General features: G+C 37.6%; 1 protein-coding gene across 1 annotated transcript; it reads right to left on the bottom strand.

The window, feature by feature from the left end:
* Positions 1-310: 310 nt before the first annotated feature.
* EIF2S1 (eukaryotic translation initiation factor 2 subunit alpha) lies at positions 311-22,617 on the bottom strand. The gene is made up of 8 exons (XM_036841930.1): positions 22,467-22,617; positions 18,206-18,454; positions 13,120-13,199; positions 11,397-11,548; positions 6,884-6,990; positions 4,800-4,897; positions 3,925-4,068; positions 311-3,129 (listed from the first exon to the last, which is right to left on the bottom strand). The coding sequence occupies exons 2-8, from the start codon at positions 18,444-18,446 to the stop codon at positions 3,004-3,006; spliced, it is 948 nt and encodes a 315-aa protein (XP_036697825.1). The 5' UTR covers positions 18,447-18,454; positions 22,467-22,617; the 3' UTR covers positions 311-3,003.
* Between the last annotated feature and the right edge of the window lie 9 nt (positions 22,618-22,626).

Below are 22,626 nucleotides of genomic sequence, written 5' to 3'. Positions count from 1 at the left end.
AGCCTTCGTATTATACGTTGCAGAAAAGAAATCATGGACTCGGACAGATTAGTCACACAGACAAAAAAAAGTAAAATTACAGCTTTTCTGTGGAAAAAAATGTCATTTAGATAGACACAGAGCAGGAGCTTGCTGAAGGACAGGAACAGGAGCTCTCTAAAGGACACAGAAAGATGTCAATGGGAAAAGAATTAAATCAAGGCATGAAATTTTGGGTTTTAGAATGAAGATTAATGGAGACAAATAGGTACCAAGAAGCTTCACCAGTTAGGAGGTTAATCTGAAGTAGTGAAAAGTCTGCATCATACAGTATCTTTAAAAACATTTTTATTACTTTCAAGTTTAATACAGTAATCTGCTAAGTACAAGTGCTTCGGCTTCCTTTAATGAATAGATACGTAACTTACATTTAAGGGGAGTGGATACTTTCAAAGTGCTTAAGTAAAAATTCATTCTCTTCAATAGTTTGAACTGTCTCCTCTTAATCTTGTCTAGAATACCTGATCTGAGGTTTTACTTTATTCCTTACATTCTAAGAGACTGCCTTTTAAAGCACCATTTTCCATTTGGCATTTCACCAAGGTCTATGTCCTTGGAATTAGTTTTATTGCTTCTTGTTATCAACAGGTGTTTACCTGAATTAAACTGCATTTGGTTTGATGGCTTCTTGACTCTAAATTGGCACAATTACACCCCACTCTGTATGGTATCAGTATCATGTGTTGAAAAGTAGTTGACTATCACCTTGAGGCAAATCAGGGGTCAACTCTTGCCAAGAGTACTAGCACTTGAATTTTTTAAAATCCTGAACCATTTACACTGTTCTTGATGTAAAAGTAGCTAGGTCAAGTACGGCAGCTGAGTAGTAACTGTACTGCTTAGCACATCTCTGTAGGTTTCCACTAAGTGAGCATTATCCACGTAAGTAATGGCTTGTCTTGTTTTACTAGAAAACATGAAAAATGGTTTGCGTTCGTATTTTTCCCGGCCATTTAAAATTTTCAACTAATTATGCCTAATGGAGACTCAAACTATTTTCAGTTATGAGTCGATAACCACTTGACCTCAAAGGCAGCATGGGGAGTAGATGAAATTGTCAATTTTTAATGAAGAGTCTTTGTGGGGAGAGATCCATTTGGATAAACTGGTCAATTGTCTTTGTCAATCTGTTCAAGTTATTTGGAGCTGGGTGTGATCTTGTTCTCATATTTGAAAGTGATACTTTTAGGTCACCAGGGTAAGTTTAGTTAGTTCTCTCCTTCATGATCAGTGAGGTACTGATCTTTTTTCTCATAAGGGTCATAAATTTGCAAAACTGTTGTGAAACTGGGCAAAAGGCCTGCATGGGATAAAATCACTCACCACTGATGCCACCGGTATTTCTCGACAGTTATGGCTTTTGAAGTATTAAAAAAAAAATTCAGTAAACAAAGTGAAAATTCAATTCCTCTGCTTACAGCAAACATTTAAGGAGCACCTGTTACAGTTTGATAACATTCTTGATGCTGTGAGCTTTATAGACTTTTTTTTGACTCCTCAGAAAAGACTGAAGTGAAAATTATGTGCCAGATTCTCCTGTAAATATTCCCAGTATGCAAGCCAGCAATCATGGCTCCCTCGTGGAAACGGTTATATGAAATTAGACTTCTGGATTTAAAGAGCTAGTAGAGGCTGCTAAATTAAACAAAGGGACAAACCTTCAAAAATGGCTCAAATGGCTCACCAACACACTCTTCTATTTTCCATTCCCTTTAACACTGAGGTAAGTCTAGTCCTGGATTGACTAAGGTGGGTTAGGTTTAATCTAAGTATTTAAAAAGCTATTCTTGGAAATGATTAGTAAAATTAATTTATCTAGTGCCTCAAGTATCCTAAGAGATTAAATTTATGAAGCAGACCAAAGTTAACTTAAGACTTTCTACACCCTGGCTACTGTAGCTGTAACTGCAAACCATACCTTATCTATGAAATTTATTTACCTTTGTATATATTATTTATTTACCTTTAAAACAATCAGCTCTTAAAGAAAAAAATGATGGAAACATATAAAAACCATTGTAATTGTGTTCAAACAGATCCCTACTCTGTTATGAAGAGAACTGAAGCTTCTAGGTGGCACCTAGCAAATATTTTACTAGAAAAAAAAAAATCAAAAGTTGGGCAATGAGACTCAAATAACTTAATTTAAAAAGCAGCATCTTTTTCTTAAAAAACAAAAAAAACACCCCCAAAACCTTTACCACCCTGAATTACAAACTCAAGGCAAGCAGCTTAGTACACCAACAAGGACCAGTGTGATAAATTCTCCTTCATACCACATGTTGTCATCAGTCTCAAATAGGTAAAAGGCACACAACCAATGTAATTCTTTAGTTGCATTTTAAGGCTTTTTCCCCCTAGGAGTAAACTTTCACTAATTAAAATTATGTTCTCTAAACCCTCCCTTTGAAAGGATCTGCTATATTGATCCTTTAGGTCACCTGCCTTTATATTACTACATTTCAAATAAAATGAAGATAATAGAATTAGGGTCTTAGTAATCATAATGCTTTTAACTGGTGACAATAAGGAAGAAACCTATGGTTAAATATCCCAGAAATTTATTTAATGTTTGCTTGATACATTTTATATAGAAAGGTTAGGACTATTTGCTTTGGGTGCCCCTGGTAAATCTCATGGAGGCACTGAACTACAAAGGGGTGCCAATCTGGAGACATCAGAAATGGAAATCACACGCCCCATTTTATGACTGTTCTTAAAGATTTGTCTCTAGTGAAATCAGGCCACTCCCTTAAAAAATGCTCAAGGTGTCAGAGCTACTGTGTGAAAACAGCTGACATTTAGGAGGGCATTTCACGTTTTGGTCTGTTGGAACATTTAAATACTTCGAAATAAAAAATATTCAGCTTTGAAGTTTTCAATACTGGAAAACTTTCAAGTCTAGGGTTAACAGCCAGGAAGGCTGCTTTGTGTTCCTTAAACTGGACTCTGTTGCCCACAAAGTTAATCTTCGGCTTTGGCTTCCATTTCTTCCGCATCATCATCTCCATCCACTTCGGCATTTTCTCTCTCAAGCCTCTCCAGCTGCCTTGCAAGTTCAGTCTCATCTGTATCTGTGACCACTTTGGGCTGTGAAAGCAGAGGCACAATTTCAAAGTGAAGTAGTTAAACAGGACACAAATTCAATTTCAATACTATTACTGCCTGGTATTTTAACTCTTAAAAAAACACTTTGCTAACAACTCTGCCCTATCTGTTCACTTTTGAGTGCTGAAATATCACCAATAAATTCCATGAGATAAATAATGAAAGAAATTTATGAGAGTAAGACAATACAGGAAAAGAAAACATATATATTAAAACCTAATATATTTTCTGTAATTTCTAACAAGCTAGAACGGAAAATATATGAAAATAATTGCAGTGGCTGTATCTTTCAAATACACAAAAAGATGTCCTGTAAAAATGCATCTTCTGGCTTCAAAATAAATTACTTACTATTCCTTTCCACAGAAGAAATTGTTTTGAAAATTATATATGAAAATTAGTTTTTGTTCTTGTTGAGATGAGGAAAGTATGAGACTATTCTTGTTTTTAATTCTGAAATCAAATTTTAAGCATTCTACATTAAATTCTGGCAATAACCAATCGCTTATTTTCATTGTCTATATTTTTTTCCTTTTGGGGGATCAGTGACCACAGTCCTGAATAACCATCCCATGATAGTTCTTATTTACTTATAAAAACCCTTTTAGGAACTCTCTGAGTCAATGATTATTTTATGCTTAGGGGAGTTGTAATCTTAAACGTATCTCATGTTTTAAAATGTCTCCGATTAGATATTTTAGAATGCACATCACTTAGATCATTTAAATGTCTTAAGAACTTTAAGAACAAGGCAAAAAACCCCAGTATTGACCTCACCTCCATTTGAACATTGAAGACGCCCCTCTTTTCCTCAATCTTTTCTTTTATAACAGCCATAGCTTGGTTGAGGACAGAGAGGCCTTCTGTTCTCTCCAGGGTGGTTGTAGTCATTACATACCGAGGAGGAGCTATTAGATTAATCTAAGGAAGACAAAATTAAATTATGAATGTACCTATACAACACACAACAGTGAGGATGTTCGAGAATCATTTTGCTTATCTGCTGCTTTAACAACAAATCACCCCAAAACTTACTCCCAATTCTGCAGCACAGCAATTTGGAGTGGTTTGTTAAAGTAGCCGAAGCTGATACTATGATCTAATCCAGTAGTATAAACAGGCTACTGCAATACCAAATATGAAGGATTATGACTTCTGGGTCTTTGGTGGCTAAACTAACTATAGCTATCATTAGCACAATGGATAATTTGTCTCTAAAATTCCTGTTTGGTTCCAAACTAAATTGGTAAAAGAAATTCTTCTATGAGATTCTGAATAACAACCATCCAGTTAATTTTATCGGTAATGAAAGATTCAACCAAACCTCCTGAAAGCTCTGTGTGAATATGAGAGAATAAGTTGCTCTTTTCAAGATTCTATGAGCATTATGGGCACAGTGACTCTTTACTGTAAAGGAGGTTTAGCATAGCTGGCCCCTTGGCACTAAATACCAACAGGAATCTCCACCCACTGTGACAGTAGCAGTAGCTACAACAAAAAGCCTACACATAATTGTAAACATCTCCTAGAAATATCATATCAAGAACCACTTTTCATAACATTTGTTATGAAACATGATCATTAAAAAAATCTGGTTTGATTTGGTTTAGGTGATTTTGGTTTATCAGGGAGGGAAAAAACTGACTACTCACCTTGATGGGCATGGTTTCTGTAGAACAATTCAAACCTGCTCTCAGGGCTTCTTTTACAGCATCGATGCCTTCATAACCATAACAAGCCACTTCAATATCTAAAATCATAAAAATTCAAAAGCTTATACCAAAAAAATGCAAAATTTTTTTAGAGGTTTAAAAGAAATCAGAGACATGACAAATACGCTAGTATTCAAATACGTATGAAAGCTTTCATCATCCTTTCAATTAGAAATCAATCCCAGCCATTAATTTTCATAATTAAAAATATCTGAATATGCACTGAAATTGTATCTTCTCATTCACATCAAGCCCCTGAATGATGAAACTATTAAAAAAACAGAGAAATTTAACAAACACCTTGAATTGTGGCTATGTCTGGGTTAAAAGTCATGATTTCAACCCCTCTGTGCTTCAGTTCCTTATTTGTAAAATGGAGATAAGGAGGAGTGTGATGAAGACTGAATGAAATAATAACCACAAATTGTTTAGAACAGTTTAAAAACTGCATACCCTCTGACCCAGCAATTCTACTTTTAAGAATCTACCTTACTGAACACTTGTATAAATGGGTAAGTGTATGTGTATAAGGGTGTTAATTTGCAGTGTTTTTTGTAATACAGTTGACCCTTGAACAATACAGACTTGAACTGCATGGTCTGCTTACAAGTACAATTTTTCAACAGTAAACACTACAACACTAAACGAACCACGGTAGTTGAATCTTGGACTCGAAACCACAGACACGGAGGGCTAAGTTATATGTGGATTTTTTTTTTTTTTAAAGATTTATTTATTGATTGATTGATTACTATGTTGGGTCTTCATTTCTGTGCTAGGGCTTCCTGTAGTTGCGGCAAGCGGGGGCCACTCTTCATCGCGGTGCGCGGGCCTCTCACCACTGCGGCCTCTCTTGTTGCGGAGCACAGGCTCCAGACGCGCAGGCTCAGTAGTTGTGGCTCACGGGCCCAGCCGCTCCGCGGCATGTGGGATCCTCCCAGGCCAGGGCGCGAACCCGTGTCCCCTGCATTAGCAGGCAGACTCTCAACCACTGCGCCACCAGGGAAGCCCTATGTGGATTTTTGACTGTGCAGAGGGTGGGCGACCCTAACTCACCCACGTCGCTCAAGGGTCAACTGCTGTAAAAAGACTGGCACTGGGGCTTCCCTGGTGGCGCAGTGGTTGAGAATCTGCCTGCTAATGCAGGGCACACGGGTTCGAGCCCTGGTCTGGGAAGATCCCACATGCCATGGAGCAACTGGGCCCGTGAGCCACAATTGCTGAGCCTGCGCGTCTGGAGCCTGTGCTCCGCAACAAGAGAGGCCAAGATAGTGAGAGGCCCGCACACTGCGATGGGGAGTGGCCCCCACTTGCTGCAACTAGAAGAAAGCCCTCGCACAGAAACGAAGACCCAACACAGCCATAAATAAACAAATAAATTTAAAAAAAGAAAAAAAAAAAAAAGACTGGCACAACCTAAACACTCATCAAGAGGAGACTGGCTTATATCAAGGTTTATCGTTCTATGGAATATTACTTAGCTATTCAAAATGAGAAAGATCTCCGTGTTCTACATGCAAGGGCAGCCATGATACACCAAGTGGAAAAAGCTAGTTGAAGAAAATTTTGCATAGTATGACCCCATCCTTATAAAAACATAAAAATTTACATCTGAATATAAACAGCATACATTCCTATACACCATATGTGTATAGGAAAAATCTCTGCTGAAAGAATATATTGCAAACTAACATAACAGTGGTTAATCCAGAGGCCTGGGAGGATATTACTGGACTGTTGGAATTTTAAAGCACGCACTAAACAAAATAATCACCGCCCCCCCACACCCCAGAAAGCAGGCTAACTTAAGGTTAGCTGAACTCATTTACTTACGTCAATATATATGTATTTTATAATTCAGTCAAAGCAAAGATAACTTAATTTCTTTAACTTTTCTTGTTATGAAAAAAGTTTAGAAAAACGCAGATGTTGATGTAGCAACATATTCTTTGGTGAGGCTCATTATGTAACAGCTTTTTTGGTACATGCAAAATATTTTAAACATCATTTAAAAAATCATTTACCTGCTCGAATTTTGACAGCCTGTGGGGTCAAACGCCTATTAATATTGTTAATGAGTACTTCCCGTTCATCTTCATTCAAATCTAATCCATCCAAAATAGATGGGTCTCTGATAATTAAAAAAAAACAACACACACATACACAAAACAAAATGTCAAGGTTACTTTACTGATAATTAGGACAACAAACATAATACCACAGAATAATGTTTAAGAACACAGCCTTGGGCTTCCCTGGTGGCGCAGTGGTTGAGAATCTGCCTGCTAATGCAGGGGACACGGGTTCGAGCCCTGGTCTGGGAAGATCCCACATGCCGCGGAGCGGCTGGGCCCGTGAGCCACAACTACTGAGCCTGCGCGTCTGGAGCCTGTGCCCCGCAACGGGAGGGGCCGCGATAGTGAAAGGCCCGCGCACCGCGATGAAGAGCGGTCCCCGCACCGCGACGAAGAGTGGCCCCCACTTGCCGCAACTAGAGAAAGCCCTCACACGAACCGAAGACCCAGCACAGCCAAAAATAAATAAATAAATAAATAAAAAAAAAAAAAAAAAAAAAGAACACAGCCTTCAGTGTCAGAATTAGAGTTCAAATCCTAGCTTCACAATTTATTCACTATGTGTTTTGGGGCCTTTCTAGACCTCAATTTCCAATTATGTAAAATGCGAATGAAAACAGTGTATCTCACTGGATTGTAGTATTAAATGAGATAATGCAAGTAAAGCGCTTAGGCCTGTATGACAAATAGAAAACATCCAATTGATTATTATTAAAAGAAAAATTTTAGAGATCTGGCTAAAGCAAGCAATTTAAAATGTCTCCTATACAGGCATACTTCGAAGATACTGCGGGTTCAGTTCCAGAATGCCACAATAAAGCATGTATAGAAATAAAGTGAGTCACACATTTGGTTTCTCAGTGCATACACAAGTTATGTTTACACTATACTGTAGTCTATTAAGTGTCCAATAGCATTATGTCTAAAAAAATGTATATAACTTAATTTAAAAATACTTTATTGCTAAAAAATGGTAACTATCATCTGAGTCTTCAGGGAGATGTGATCTTTTTGCAATAGTAACATCAAAGATCACAGATCACGGTAACAAAATAATGAACAATTTTGAAATATTACAAGAACTACCAAAGTGTGACACAGAGACATGGAGTGAGCAAACGCTGTTGGAAAGCTGGCGCCAACAGACCTGCTTGATGAAGCATTGCCACAAACCTTCAATTTGTAAAAAAAAAACACAGTATATGCAAAGTGCAATAAAATGAGTTATGCCTATATGTCACACATCCCACTATAATTAAGCATTTCCATGTAATTAGCAGTCCCTGCTTCAAGGAGCTTAAAAAGAAAAACATGGAAAAAATTTTTGAAAAAAACAAACAAAAGTGCATCCCTGGGGGTGAGGGGAGGAAGATATTAGTGGGGTCAGGAAGGGCTTCATGGGTGAAGTGGCATTTCATCTGACCCTCGTAAGTGCCACAAACAGGGACCACGGTCTTAGTCACTGGCATGTTTGCTGAACGAATGAACAAATGGAAAAAATGAAATGACGACTAAAAGAATGGTAGGATTTTAACGAGCTAAGGTAGAACTTAAAGTTTTAAGAAAGTTATGGTATAACTGAAAGACAAACCAACAGAAAATGAGGAAATGAGATAAACAGATGTTTCACAGAAGAAATACAAATGGTCAATAAACATATGAAACGCTGTTAACTTTACCAACAACCAGCAAAATGCAAATCAAAACAAGACACTATTGTACATCAATCAGTTTGGCAAAAAAAAAAAAAAAAATCTGAGATATATACCAAATGTTGATGAAGAGGGAATATAAATTGTAGAACCAATTTGGAGAGTACTTTGGCAAAACTAAGTAAATTTAAAGGTGCATATAATCAATCCTATGACCCAACAATTCTATTCCTAGGTATCTATCTTAGAAATTCCCAAACGTTGTACAGAGAGACATGTACATGGACATTCATCATAGTAGTTTTGAAAAGTAGGGGGATAAAAGGGCGGAGGGGATTATGTAAAAATCTCTTTATAGAGGAACAAATAAAGCATATTCTCACAACAAAATACTATATAGAAATTAATATGAAGTAGGCATACATCTATCAATTTGGAGAAATTCTGGTCAATAATAGCATTACGAGTAAAAATGTAGAGAAAAGTTTGTTACAATGGTAAAATAAATTTATTTTTTTGTTTAAACAAATTAAATATTTAAACATAAAAAAGATTCTATACATACTTTTCATAACCTACCCACACATGTATATGTATATAAATGACAATGATACATACTAATTTCAGAATAGTGGTTACTACTGATAAGTGACCGGAATGGCTTGGGAGGAGTAAAATATTGTTTCCAACAATCTCAGAAATTCTATTTAATTATTTAATTAAGAGGAAAAAAAATGAAGCACATGTGGCACAGAATTATCAGGAGTTAAATCTGGACAGTTGCAACATGTCTGATGAAGCAAGAAAAGAATGTGAACGGTGATGAGTGAATGTTAATTCGTTAAGGTGAATGTTAATTTGTTAAGAATGTAACCTGTTATTTGTTAAGAATGCAGAGTGGTAACGGAGAAGGGGTGGAGGCAGAAGCTAGAGAGGTAAGTGGGGCTGATAATGACAGCAAACCAAGGTAAGACATGTACTGAGGAGTCCAGGATTGAAGTCAGGGAGGACAGAAATATAAAGCAGTGCTTGATGGTTAATAGCATAAGCTCTGTAGCATAACTACAATGCCTGTGTTTGAGGCTCTACCATTTGGTAGCTGTGTGAACTTGGACAATTTAATCTCTGTCTCAATTTCCTCATCTATAAGATAGGAATAATAATAACACTTATACCACAGGTTGTTGTGAGAATTATATAAATGTTAACTGTTATTATTATTCTCACCTTTCCCACAAGGTGATATTAAAAAAAAAAAAAAGTCACATGAGAGGAGAGGGTAAACTAGAAGGTATTTGGAGCCTCTGATGAGTAGGCCTGATGGAGGTTCTAACAGTTCTAAGCCCCACTTGGCCATTCTGAGGGCTGAGGAAACCAATAACCCTTGGCAGCACAAGGGCTGGGAAAGTAACAATGCAGTGGTGAGGCTGCTTGTGAGGTATTAACATCTAGGAAGGACTGGGAGGTGCAGAAGTAGAGCAGTAAGTACAGAGAACTTAAGAAATCTGGTTGTTAAAAAGAGAGGACACAGTGCTTGTGACAGGAGAAAGTAGAGGGGACGTTGAAAAGTTTGTTTTTAGTATAAATGGGAGAAATCTGAGCATATTTTTATGCTGATGGAGCAAAACCAATAAAGAAAAAGGCTGAAGACCCAAGAGAGGGAATAGGAGATGGAAAGACATCCCTTAGGAATAGCTGGGCACAGGTGGTAAGATTACTTTGAGAGCAGGAAGGATCCGAATTCCAGTATGACAGGAGCACAGGAGGCAGTGACAGGTGGGATGGAGATAAGTTGGCTGAGAAAGTGGAAGGAAGTAGAGGTGATCCTGTTCAATGGCTTCTGTTTTCTTTTTTAGGTAGTGAGTGCACCAGGTGAGAGTGAGAGGAGAGGGACAGAGTGGGTATCTGAGGAAGAGTGTGGAGAAGTTCTAAAATAGCCAATCTAAGAATGAGAGGAAGAAGTGACCAGGAGCAAACAGAATGTGGGGCAGCAGTTAAGGCCCAGCTGAGGTTGGAGACCATGAATATGCAGTGGCACCAACCTGCAAGACTGTGGTTTTTCCTAGCAGCACCCAGCAGTCTACAAGTGCAGAGAAGGCAGGAACATCGCTCCAAGGCTGGATGTAACAGAAGGAAAAACAGGGCAAAACTCATGACACTGGCAAGAAAGTTGTTGAAATGATGGACCATGGTGTGTCTATGCTGAATAAGGAAGAGAAGGCAGGAAAGGGTGAAAAAGGGAGAAAAAAAAAAAGGTTTGGAATCAGAGCCTGATAATAATAAGAATTAAAACGACACAGAGTAGGACTAACTGTGGGAGCTGGAAGGACAGGAGGCTGTGGTGAAAGAACAGAATGTGTGAATTAAAGGTTTCGGAGACAGAGCAAATCCTGGTGACAGTAAGACCCAGGGTGAGGCCATATGGAAGACTAGCTAATGTGGCATGGGCTGAAGGTCTAAGGAACTGAGGTAAAGAAAACAAGTTTTAAACAAAACATCTATGTTGGCCCTGAAGTCACCTAGGACAATAACAAAATTAAAACTAGGAGAGGAAAGTATGTAAGACAGTAGTGTGAGATGAAACCATATGGTTTACAAAACTACATAACTATGGTACATCAAATCATATAGGCTCGGCTTTATAGGATTGGTCCATATCATGGGCCTATTATACTACAATATTTTTATCTAAATTTGGCAAGGACTTAATACATGAATGTTGTGCTATTAAATGTCAGGCTCTCAACTTGTGTGCTAGACCCAGCAGCTGTAGTATCAATGGAGAAGCAGAGCTAAGAAGGTGTTCTTACGAGACTGCGTGCTTAAATGCATCATAGGCACCGTATCCGGGTCTCTTGTACTTGTCATCAAAGACCCAAGCGGTCCTCTGGAACAGGCTTTCCAGCTGCTCGTCCTTGGTATATTCTAAGACCTCAGCAACATGACGAAGAATGCTGTAAACCTAGAAACAAAATGAAGAGCTCAACAATTCAAAGGTAAGAGATCTATATTAAAAAAAAAAAAAAAGATATGTTTACATTTTAGTAGATAGCATATAAAAACAAACGTTTGGTTAATTTGACTACACTAATTCCTTAATAACAAAAGATCACCACACAACAAATTCTTTCTCCATAGAGAAATATTCGCTTTTCCATAATAATGAACTCAAGTGGGTATAACAAGTACAACTAGTATAGCATTTACAACCTAAGACCCAGATCAAGTCAATTCTGGGACAAACAAACCTCTCTGAATATATTTCCTCATCTGGAAAAGGGAGATCCTAGTATCTTTCCTTTTTACTGTAGCGAGTTCTTACACAGATCAAAATGTAAGATATTATTATTACTACTCCATGAGAGCATGGAACCTGGATGGAGATTTTATTATTTCTTTTGCTCTGTTATCATTTAACAGTTATCCTTCAATCCTACCCACCTCCTACCCACTGCTGCCAAACTCTTTTCCTAATCTCCTAAACATAAAAGGGCTTAAAGAAGAGAAAGAGTATAAAGAGGGCTTCATGTTAATTACACACAAAATCTGAGTGAGGAAAAGTACTAACATTGGCTATTTCATTTTATCGTCTTATTATCCTAATAAGATCTATTATGCTCATTTTACGATATCCTAGGGGAACAAAACAAAATGGAAGTTTCCTAGAGCAGTGCTTCTCAAATCTGGACTTGGTGGGACTTGAAAGATTTGGGTAATGGTCTGATGGCTTTTAGATTTATACTTTCTTTTACTGGGGTTAAGCAAGATTTTAAAAATCTTTTCTTCATGTAAACACTTTTCTTGGCATTTTATCTTGAGGACAGAAACACACATGGCAGAGGAACAAAAGACACAAGAGAAGGGTAGAGAAAACAGAACCAATGGAAACTGCCAATAAGCACTGAGGATCTAGGGAATAAAAGAAAATCTAAATAGGACCAGAGAACAGAAAAATATAGAAAGATGAGAATGAAGAAATGACTGTCCTTGCTTTATTAGTGCTTACTGAGGAAATTACAGCAAAATTAATAAGAAAAGGAAAAAAACCAAGGCAGGTGAGGGGTGGGGTGGAGAACCACACTAAGTAACAGGCCCTGCCTTGCTTTCCTGGATTCAAAGACATTTTACAAACCTTTGCTCATTCTTAACAAACAATAGCTGGTTGTCTCTGTGATCCTTATCCCAGAACAGAGCTGAAAGTCAAAAACTACATGCTGCGACAAGCCCAATCAGCTGAAATCACCCATAGTTAATTTAACCTAAAATAGCTTAAAAACACTAATGGTCCAGTACTGATTTGAGAATATTACACATCAAGCAATGCTTTAAGGTAGTAACATCATGAGACAAGAACACTGAAGCCATACTCTTTTGAAATAAAGTCTTCAAATGGTTTTTCTATGTAACACAGAATGAGAAATGGAAATACTGTTACAGAAAACGTAGGTTTTGTTTCTGCCAGGAACACACCATGCACATTATTTATTAAACACATCAAATAGTGGACTAATTTGATTAAAAAAATCAACTTACAGTTTTGGATTTGGTAAATTTATCTTCACATTTGATTGCTTCCTCTGGAGAAACTCTTCTTTTTGACAAATCAATATATCCTATATGAGAAAAATTTGAAAAAATTATCTCTGTCCAGGTGCCAAAGAATCACTGTGACAATTTTCACCACCAGACTGTTGGGTTGGCATACCTACACTTATTCCACACTAAAATCGTATCAATAAAACACTGCATAAAAAGTACAAGATAAGAGATTTTTGTTTTCAGAAATGAATTTTTATCATCATGTAACTGTATATTCTATTACCTTAGTGGAGGGAATAATTTTCAATTATCCAAATGAGAGCTAAAGCCAAAAGACACTGTATTTGTCTATTTGGCTGGCATCCATTCATCACAGGGTCAACTGCATTAACTATATTTTCTGTATTCTTGATGCTCTGACATTTGTGGCCTGGCTGACTGGGGAAGAGACTTCCCTGCCTGGCACTAGCCAATTCTTAGAGTTGGCAAAGGCCTCAATGGGAGCAGCCTTTTACATGCAAATCAACCAATCTAGAGCCCATACCCCCAATCATCTCATCAAAGTTACACACAGCAGGTCAATATTATCCCATGCCCTAAACCAGCACAGAGCCAGGTACCACACAACTAGTGACAGCCCCAATGTACCAAGCCCTGCCCAAACTATTCAAATGAGCCAACCCTAAACTGTTTACGCCGACCTGCCTTGCCTCTGTCATGGAAACCTCAATAAAAGCTCTGGCCTAGGCTTTCCCCTTGCTCCTTCTACCTCCTGATCAAAACCGGTGCTTCCTCATGTGGCTTTGCATGGCATGCTGGGTCCCCATCTCTTGGGAAACTTTAATAATAAAAATGTTCTTTCAATGGCATTGGCCTCTCCATGTCACCAGTCACCTCCATAAATAAAAGTCCCATGGGTACACAATGAGACAAGTAGTTAAATGTATTTTAAAGAATTAAGAGGGAGCTCCCCAATGCTCACTGCAACACTATTTACAATAGCCAGGACATGGAAGCAACCTAAATGTCCATCAACAGAGGAACAGATAAAGAAGATGTGGTACATACATACAATGGAATATTACTCAGCCATAAAAAAGAACAAAATAATGCCATTTGCAGCAACGTGGATGGATGGAGAGATTGTCATACTGAGTGATGTAAGTCAGACAGAGAAAGACAAATATCATGACATCGCTTATATGTGGAATCTAAAAAAAGGGTACAAATTAACTTATCTACAAAACAGAAACAGAGTTACAGATGTAGAAACAAACTTATGTTTACCAGGGGATGGTGGGGGGAGGGATAAATTGGAAGATTGGGATTGACATATACACACTACTATATATATAAAATGGATCACTAACAAGGACCTACTGTATAGCACAGGGAACTCTACTCAATACTCTGTAATGGCCTACATGGGAAAAGAATCTAAAAAAAGAGTGGATACACGTATATAACTGATTCACTTTGATGTACACTGGAAACTAACACGACATTGTAAATCAACTACACCCCCATTAAAAAAAAAAAAAGAAGAATAAAGAGGGAGAAAATGGTTTTTTACGTTTACCCACATATTTTCCATTTCAGGCATCACAGCTCTTCAGCCTGAACAACTTCCTTTACCATCTCTTATAATGTAGGTCTTATCTGGTAATAAATCCCTCTAGTTTCTATTTACCTGAAAATGTTTTCATTTGATTTTTGTTGTTGAATATTTTCTTCAAATACAGAATTCTGGTTTGACAGTGTTCTTTCAGTGTTTTACAGATATCATTCAATGCTCTGACCTTCATTATTTCCAATAAGAATACCACAGTAATTTGTATTACTGTTCCCCTATAAATAACATCATTTTCCTCTGGCTACGTTGAAGATTTTCTCTGTTTTTCAATAGTTTGATATGCCTAAATGTGGTCTTAGTATTTATCCTGCTTCAGGTTTGCTGAGCTTCTCTAATATATAAACATTTTTTTCCCCCAGCAAATATGGGAAACTTTTGGCCATGGTTTCTTCAAATATATTTTCTGTTGTTTCTTTTTCTCCCCTTCTTTTGGAATAGAGCTTTTGATAGTTGACAGGTTGTTTTTTTTTTTTTTTCTCAGTTCTTCAGATTGGTTCTTTTTAAATGAACTACCTTCAAATTTCAAGGAGCCTTCTGTCATCTTTTATCTGCTGTTAGCCCATCCAGTGAATTTTTTAGATATTATATTTTTCATTTCTAGAATTTATATTTAGTTCTTTATGAGAGTTTCTAATTTCTCCACTGAGATTTCATTTTGTTCATTCACTATAAGCATATTTTCCTAATATCTCTGAGCAGTTATAACATTTACTTTAAAATGCTTATCTGCTAATTCCAACATTAGGGTGATCTCTAGGTCAGTCTCCATTGATTACCTTTTTTGTATGGGTCATATTTTCCTGTTTCTTCAACTATTTAGCAATTTGAGTTGTATCCTTGACATTAGGAAAGATATGTGGCACACTGTGAATTCCTTTAGGTTCCTCTTAAGGACACTGAATTTTTTCTTTTTTCTTTTTCTGGCTGCTCCGCACGGCTTGCGTTTCCCGACCAGGGATTGAACCCACGCCCTCAGCAGTGAAAGCGAGGCGTCCCAACCACTGGGCGGCCAGGGAATTCCCAAGAATACTGAATTTTTGTTTTAGCAGTTAGCTTGTCTGAATTCAAAACTATAAGCTCTGTCTCCCCAGATGGAAAGCAAACAAAATTTGTTTAGATTTTTACCCTATTGGGCTGCAGTCTACCCTGTGTATTACTAGTTTCACGGGTTAGCCAGAGATTTCAGCAGAATTTATATATAAACTTGGGGGCTCTCCCTCTGTGTCTCTCCTTTCTCTAATCCCTATGACCACTTTCCAACTGTTGTGGTTGTCCAGAACTCTCATCTCTGGCTCTCAAGCCATTAAGACTGTAGGTTTTCCCCTAGAATTTTCGATGCCCTGCTTGGAAGTTGTCTGTAACATGCACTCAGTCAAAAAGCTGTAAAATTTATCCAGTGCAGTTCCTTTCTTCCAAGTGTCAACCTGCCTTCAGTTTCAGCCTGCTTTTGGTTGCTCCCACTGTCCTTGAGTAATTTTTACCACCCGTTCAGATACTTGTTTAGGGTTTATAGCAGTTATGATGCATGGTTTATCCAATAGGACTTAATCTTCTGGTAACAGAAATGGATCCCCTCTATAGATCTTCTGCACTTTGCTTTTTTTCTTATCTTACCCTGGAGATCTTTTCATATCAGAATATTCAGATCCCATTCTGTATAAAATTGCCTTGCTTGTGCTGTGTTGTGTCATGATTTATATAACCACAATTTAGATTGTTGTTTCTTTTTAATTAACATTGTAAAAACAATGCTATTATGAAAATAAATTTTTACATGTAACTACTGTACTTATACAAGTTTACCCTTTCACTTTTTCTGATGGCAGTTGAAAATGTATTTGATTCCTTTTTGTGTATATATTTCATATAATAGGAAAGCAATATAAGATAAGACACCATTCGAGGTCCTACTGGAGCAACAATGAAACACAAGTTTAAGGAATAATCTCAGTCTTCAAGCAGTTTAATAAATGGAAGCTGGGGAGGGTGCCACAAGTAAGTCATATCAAAGCATTTAGAATAATCAATGTGCTAAATGGTAGCACCACCTAAGGGGTAATATAAGCTGCCTCGAAAGTTTATTGTCTAAGATTATAATCAGAAAAGAAGTCAGTTATGTATAAAATTATTCATTTGCAGAAGTATCAATTAAGTAGGTGGCTGAGGAGATTCAGAAAGCCAAGCTCAGTCAGGGTGACTGACTGGTCTTTTAAGCATGACGGTAACCACTTGCCTGAAACTAAAACCTAACAAACTATAGTAAGATGACTGAAACCAATTATCTTAACTATATTAAGCCAGTTGAAGACAAAACCTACTCAATGGTATTATACAATATATTTAGAAAAAAATGTGTTCACAAAGGTGCAGATTTACATGGGGTCCAAAAAAGGGGCACCCACAGAGTAATAAATGAATACCTATTCATCTCTGTCAGAAAGATCCCATAAGATCTGGGGGTCACAAACATTCTGATTACCAGAGACATACAATATTGGGTTTTGGGTGTGTGTCTGCAGTATATTGCTTTTTTAAAGACATAAAAATATTCCTAAAATCCATTTACCTTTGCCCAATTTCCATCACTTATTCAATAACCTGATAACTAATCTAACTCTAAATCAATAAAAAGGCATCTGACAAATATGAATGAACTAGTACTCTGGTTTGCTTATTTGTCTCTCTGAGTTTGGTGAGTTTGGCAATGAGTCAATTATCAAGATCCCGATAACCTCTGGGAATAAAATTCAAGTTACTTGGCTCACAAAAACTAGTCCTGGGATGTACTAATTAAACCACTACTGGGCTTCCCTGGTGGCATGGTGGTTAAGAATCTGCCTGCCAATGCAGGGGACACAGGTTCGAGCCGTGGTCTGGGAAGATCCCACATGCCGCGGAGCAAGTAAGCCCATGCGCCACAACTGAGCCTGCGCTCTGGAGCCCACAAGCCACAACTACTGAAGCCCGCATGCCTAGAGCCCATGCTCTGCAACAAGAAAAGCCACCGCAATGAGAAGTCCATGCACCGCAACGAAGAGTAGCCCCTGCTCGCCGCAACTAGAGAAAGCCCGCGCACAGCAACAAAGACCCAACTCAGCCAAAATAAATAAATAAATAAAATTAATTAATTAAAAAACAACCACCACCAAAAAAAAGAAAAACACTACTAACTTAAAAGGTCTTGTTTAGATGGTTAACTGGCATCCTTCTCTAACAACTTTGTATGTAAAAGGGTTTAAGGACAAAAGGAGGTGCTTTTTTTCTTTTTTTTTTTACCGCAGTAGGCAATTTACAAAAAATATATTTTAAAATAAATCATTTTAAATCAAAAATTTCCAGATAAATTATTTAATATATGAATATTTATATATTAAATATAAATTTATATTTAATAAGTAAATATAAATTTTTAAAATATAAATTATTTTAAATCTTTTTCTCATTTACCTTTTTCTTTGTCCACTCTGATAACAACCACACATTCATTCCTGCCAATTCGGATGAGTTTGTTTATAGAACGGATACGCCTTCTGGACAACTCACTCAGAAGAATCATGCCTTCGATGTTGTTGTATTCCAGCAAGCTGACATAAGCTCCCATTTCAGCAATGGACCTTACATTCACCATCACTACGTCTTCCACCTCAGGAAATTTGTGTTGATAAAATCTACAACTTAGACCCGGCATTCTGCAATCTGAACAAAAGAATCAAGTTAAGTGTTCAGTTAAGGTCAAAATTTTAAAATGTCAATTTTCCACATCTTGCCACTGGAAGAAGTTATTGGTTTTCTCCCCTCTTTAAACTTCTTAAATGGTACCAGAAAACAGAGGAATGTTCAGGAACCAAGCTTTAATTTTTATTTTGCTCCACATTTTTGTAAGGCTTGCCTGATTCTCTACCATCAGTTTCAGAGGAATCATAAAAAATAATGACCATTTACAAAGTCCTGACACTGAAGGATTAAAGGTACACCTTAAGAGTAAAATATTATTTTAATACTTTAAGAAATAACAAATGAAAGGAAGCATCACTACTATTATAAACCTGCCAGAAAAACTAAAGCTACTCTTCCTCTAAGCCAGCTAAGACTGGATATGCTACCGCCTACTATATAAAGGGAAGACTCTTCCAACAAATTAAATCCTAACCCTAACCATATATCAAATGATATACTCTATTATTTATTATAGCCAAAATTATAGTATCACATGTCAAGACAAAAACAAAAAATTTATTAATCACAAAAGACACTAAATTTAACTAAAATGTATCCTTCTCTCTGAATTTTTTTCCTCTTAAAACAAACTTGAATTTAATTTACAACTACCATAATTTTTAGCTTCCACTTTTCCCATTACTCCCAAATATTCTTCTCTTTTGTTGAATAGTTATACCCAAGCTCGAGAACAGCTTTATAGATTCCTACTACTATAAAGTTCAACTTTCTCTTAACCTCCACACATTAAATATATTTAAAACTATTCCCTTTGATCCACCAAACCTACTTTCAACACCACTCCTTTTATGACCCACAGGCCTAAAATCATACCATATGTAGAAATACGTTTTTAAAAGGAAGCTCTCAACTTAATCATAGTTGATAATTTTCATGTTTTTCTGCTAACCTTAACTAATTTACTATTGTCAAAGCTCAGAAGACAGGCAATAATAAGACCTAAGGTCCTATGAAAAATTTGTGAAACTTCACCTACTAACTTATTTTTTTTCTTATAAATTAGGAAATAAGACTGTCATTACTTATCTTAAAGACGGAACACCTACATCCAGCTCATAGAACACCAGAGTTCTGCTTCAGAGCAGTTTGAGAACTGCCACCTGCACCCACATGTTTCTTCCTAGTGGCTTACCCACTGATTTATACATTTTTCCACTACCTACAGCGTCCTATATTATCTGGCCACTGACTATCTCCCTAAGGTATCACTTTCCCCCTAGTCTTCCCCATTTTATAGATGAAAAACATGAAGCATGGGTTAAGCATCTTGTTTTGTCATATACTGCTAACAAGTGACAGTCAAAATTTGAACCTATGAAGTTTGAATCCATAGTTTGTGTCTTATTCATCAGGCTATATTTTCTCTCAATATCACTGATAAATACATGACAATCAGTAAAACATCTTAAACAAAAAGCACTATCAATGTACCTATTCAGTGCTGGAACATAAACTATAAATTAGTGCAAACTTTTAGTATTAACCTATCCTGTATAACAAAAAATAAAGCTGCATATTAATAATAGTGGCAGAGATATATTTCTCTTTGAAGCTTGACAAAACAGGGATTTAGCAAATAAAGGGAAGTAGACATTCAATTACCCACCAAGAAACAGCTGAGCTGGTTGTTTCATTTTTAAACAGGGCTTTTTTTTTTTTTTCTTGGACAACTGTTGTCAAATATCTGCATGTAAAGTACTAAAATTTGAGAGCTGAAAAAGTTTCAAACTGGATATAAAAATAAACGTTATGGAAATGTGTGAAACAGTTTTAAGAGATTTAACAGGTGCTAACCACTTTTACTCACCAAGTTTCTTCAAATAGTAAAGCCAATAATTTTGGAGAAGCAAGACTTAATTTGATTGTAAAAGAACATAGGCAATCGTGTAAAAGAATCCTGAAGGGAGATATGGATGCTAATGCTTCAGGAGGTACAAGTCTCTTTGCAATAGACCGTGTAAACAAAGGAATACTGCTAATGGTATGTCATTCACAGTAAAAGAAAGTAGTGGAGTACAAAAAGAATCTGCTTTGCAAAGAACCTGCAAAATGGTTGACAGATTTTGAACCTATCTCCTTATTTATGGAGATATTATGCTAATAACACTAACTTTGAAAAAAATCAGTCAGGAAAATAGGAGTCACACACCAAGTATCTATCAGCCCTTTTACATAATTTTCAAAGCACTTCGACTTATTTTATTTCGCCCTCAATAGGGTCCTCAAGTCAGGCAAGTAGCAGAGCCTGACTTTGGGAATAGATCTGGACATGGGTTCCAGACTTCGCTCTCCTACTTACTAGCTGTGGCTGCTTGGGAAATGCATTCCCATTAACTGTAGTTTCTAGTGTGTACCATGTACTTCACCGGTTTGTGGAGAGTATCAAATGAAATAATATACATGTGATAAAATTTGGAAAGTGTAATGTGCTATACAAATATAAGCTATTAAAAGGCAAAGGAGGTATCATTTCCATTTTGTAACTTAATTCATTAAACAATTATTTTATTATTAAAATAAAGTATTAAATGACTTCCTCAAAGACAAATGCTTACTAAGTACAACAGGAGCTAAATCCAGGTCATCTGACATTGACTCCAGAGTTTAACCCACAAAGCCTCAATATGTCGGAGTACTACAATACAGTATGTGTTCTCCAGTAAAGAACACCCATCTTTCAAAATACATGACCTGAACTCCAAGATAATTTCAAATACCCTGCAATGTCAGTAATTTTGCCTGGTCAAACGGTAGGCAGGACTTCTTAAACCACTGCATGGTCAAGTCGCCATAATGGATACAGAAGTCCACATTCTTTTCCAAAGTAAAGTACGATGTGATAGAGGCAACTCCCGTGATCATTCTAATTCGGCTCTAACAGTTATGTTCTGAATGCTCGTTTTTATTACAGAAGTGCTACACAAATAAAGCTTTTAAACTAGTTCACTGTCATTGAAATAGGAAGCACCCATCTCTAAAAACATTACTGTGCATCTTTTTGACATGTTTTGAGAATCGCTAACTGTCATTTGGCATCCAATGAACTGAGAAGAGGCAGTAAAGCTCTATGTAAGTAATTCCGAACTGTTGAAAGACACAGAGTTACAAGGTTTTTTCCCCTTGGATAACAGCTTAAATCGGTAGAAAAGACAAGACTTCTTTGCTACACCCTTTCCCCAAGAAACAATGTTTCTTGTTAATGAACGTTAAAGTAGCCTAAGTTTGGGGCGCTGACAAAAGGGACCTAAAATTCCTGTATCTTACGTGTTTTAGTTCTGCCTAACCGTAAGATCACAGCGCGTAATTCTACAAGTCCATTCTTATCGGTGCTGAAACATGGCAAACCGATACGAAGAGTAATAAACTCTTCAGTAGGATCTTTTAGTTCCATCTTAAGGAGCGACTCATTCTCCAGAAACGCACCACTCCAGCAACACAGGGCGATAGGAGCTTCGATTTTTTTAATATCACTTATCAGATGAACAAACTTGGATCTTTTTTTTAACCCAACTCTTGTCAATATCGTGGCCCAATCAACGGGTTCCTTGAAGTGCCGGGTCTGGTTACAATTGAGAGTATTTGCTGGGGCGGACGGAAAAAAAAAAAAAAGGATGGAACTCTCTGGCCCGGAGAGGGCAAAGTGTTCCGCGTCCCGGGGCGGGGGCGTCACGGCATTCTCCCAAGGCCGCCCCACCTCACGGCGTCCCCACTTGAAGCACACTGAAAGGGCTGTTCAGTCACTCGGCCCACCTCCCTTCACGAGAGGCCTCCGTTCGCACCATGACACCTCTGCTACACGGGGAGACCGACACGGAGCCGGCGGGCGGTGGCAGCTGTGTGCAGACACTTCCCGCGCAGGGACGGGAGAAGGAGGGGGTGTTAGCCCGGGGCCTACCCTCTATCGACCACCTATGTCACTGGACACAACCAAAGTGAATTCCTGGAGAAACCGATCGGGGCGACTAGTCACCTGAGGTATGTGTGTGAATCCCGCACTGGTGTCCGGCGCCACGCTCTTCAATCGGAGAGACCAGACTTGATCCACCCGCAGCAACCGCCGACTCTCCTCAGCGTGCGCTTCGCTCGACCCCACCGCGCATGCGGAACCACCTCGCAGCACGCAAGCGCCA

Source organism: Balaenoptera musculus, chromosome 2 (genome assembly GCF_009873245.2).
Source record: "Balaenoptera musculus isolate JJ_BM4_2016_0621 chromosome 2, mBalMus1.pri.v3, whole genome shotgun sequence".
Lineage (NCBI taxonomy): Eukaryota > Metazoa > Chordata > Mammalia > Artiodactyla > Balaenopteridae > Balaenoptera > Balaenoptera musculus.
Note: the sequence above shows the minus strand (reverse complement) of the source record. Positions and strands in the feature narration are given on the sequence as shown.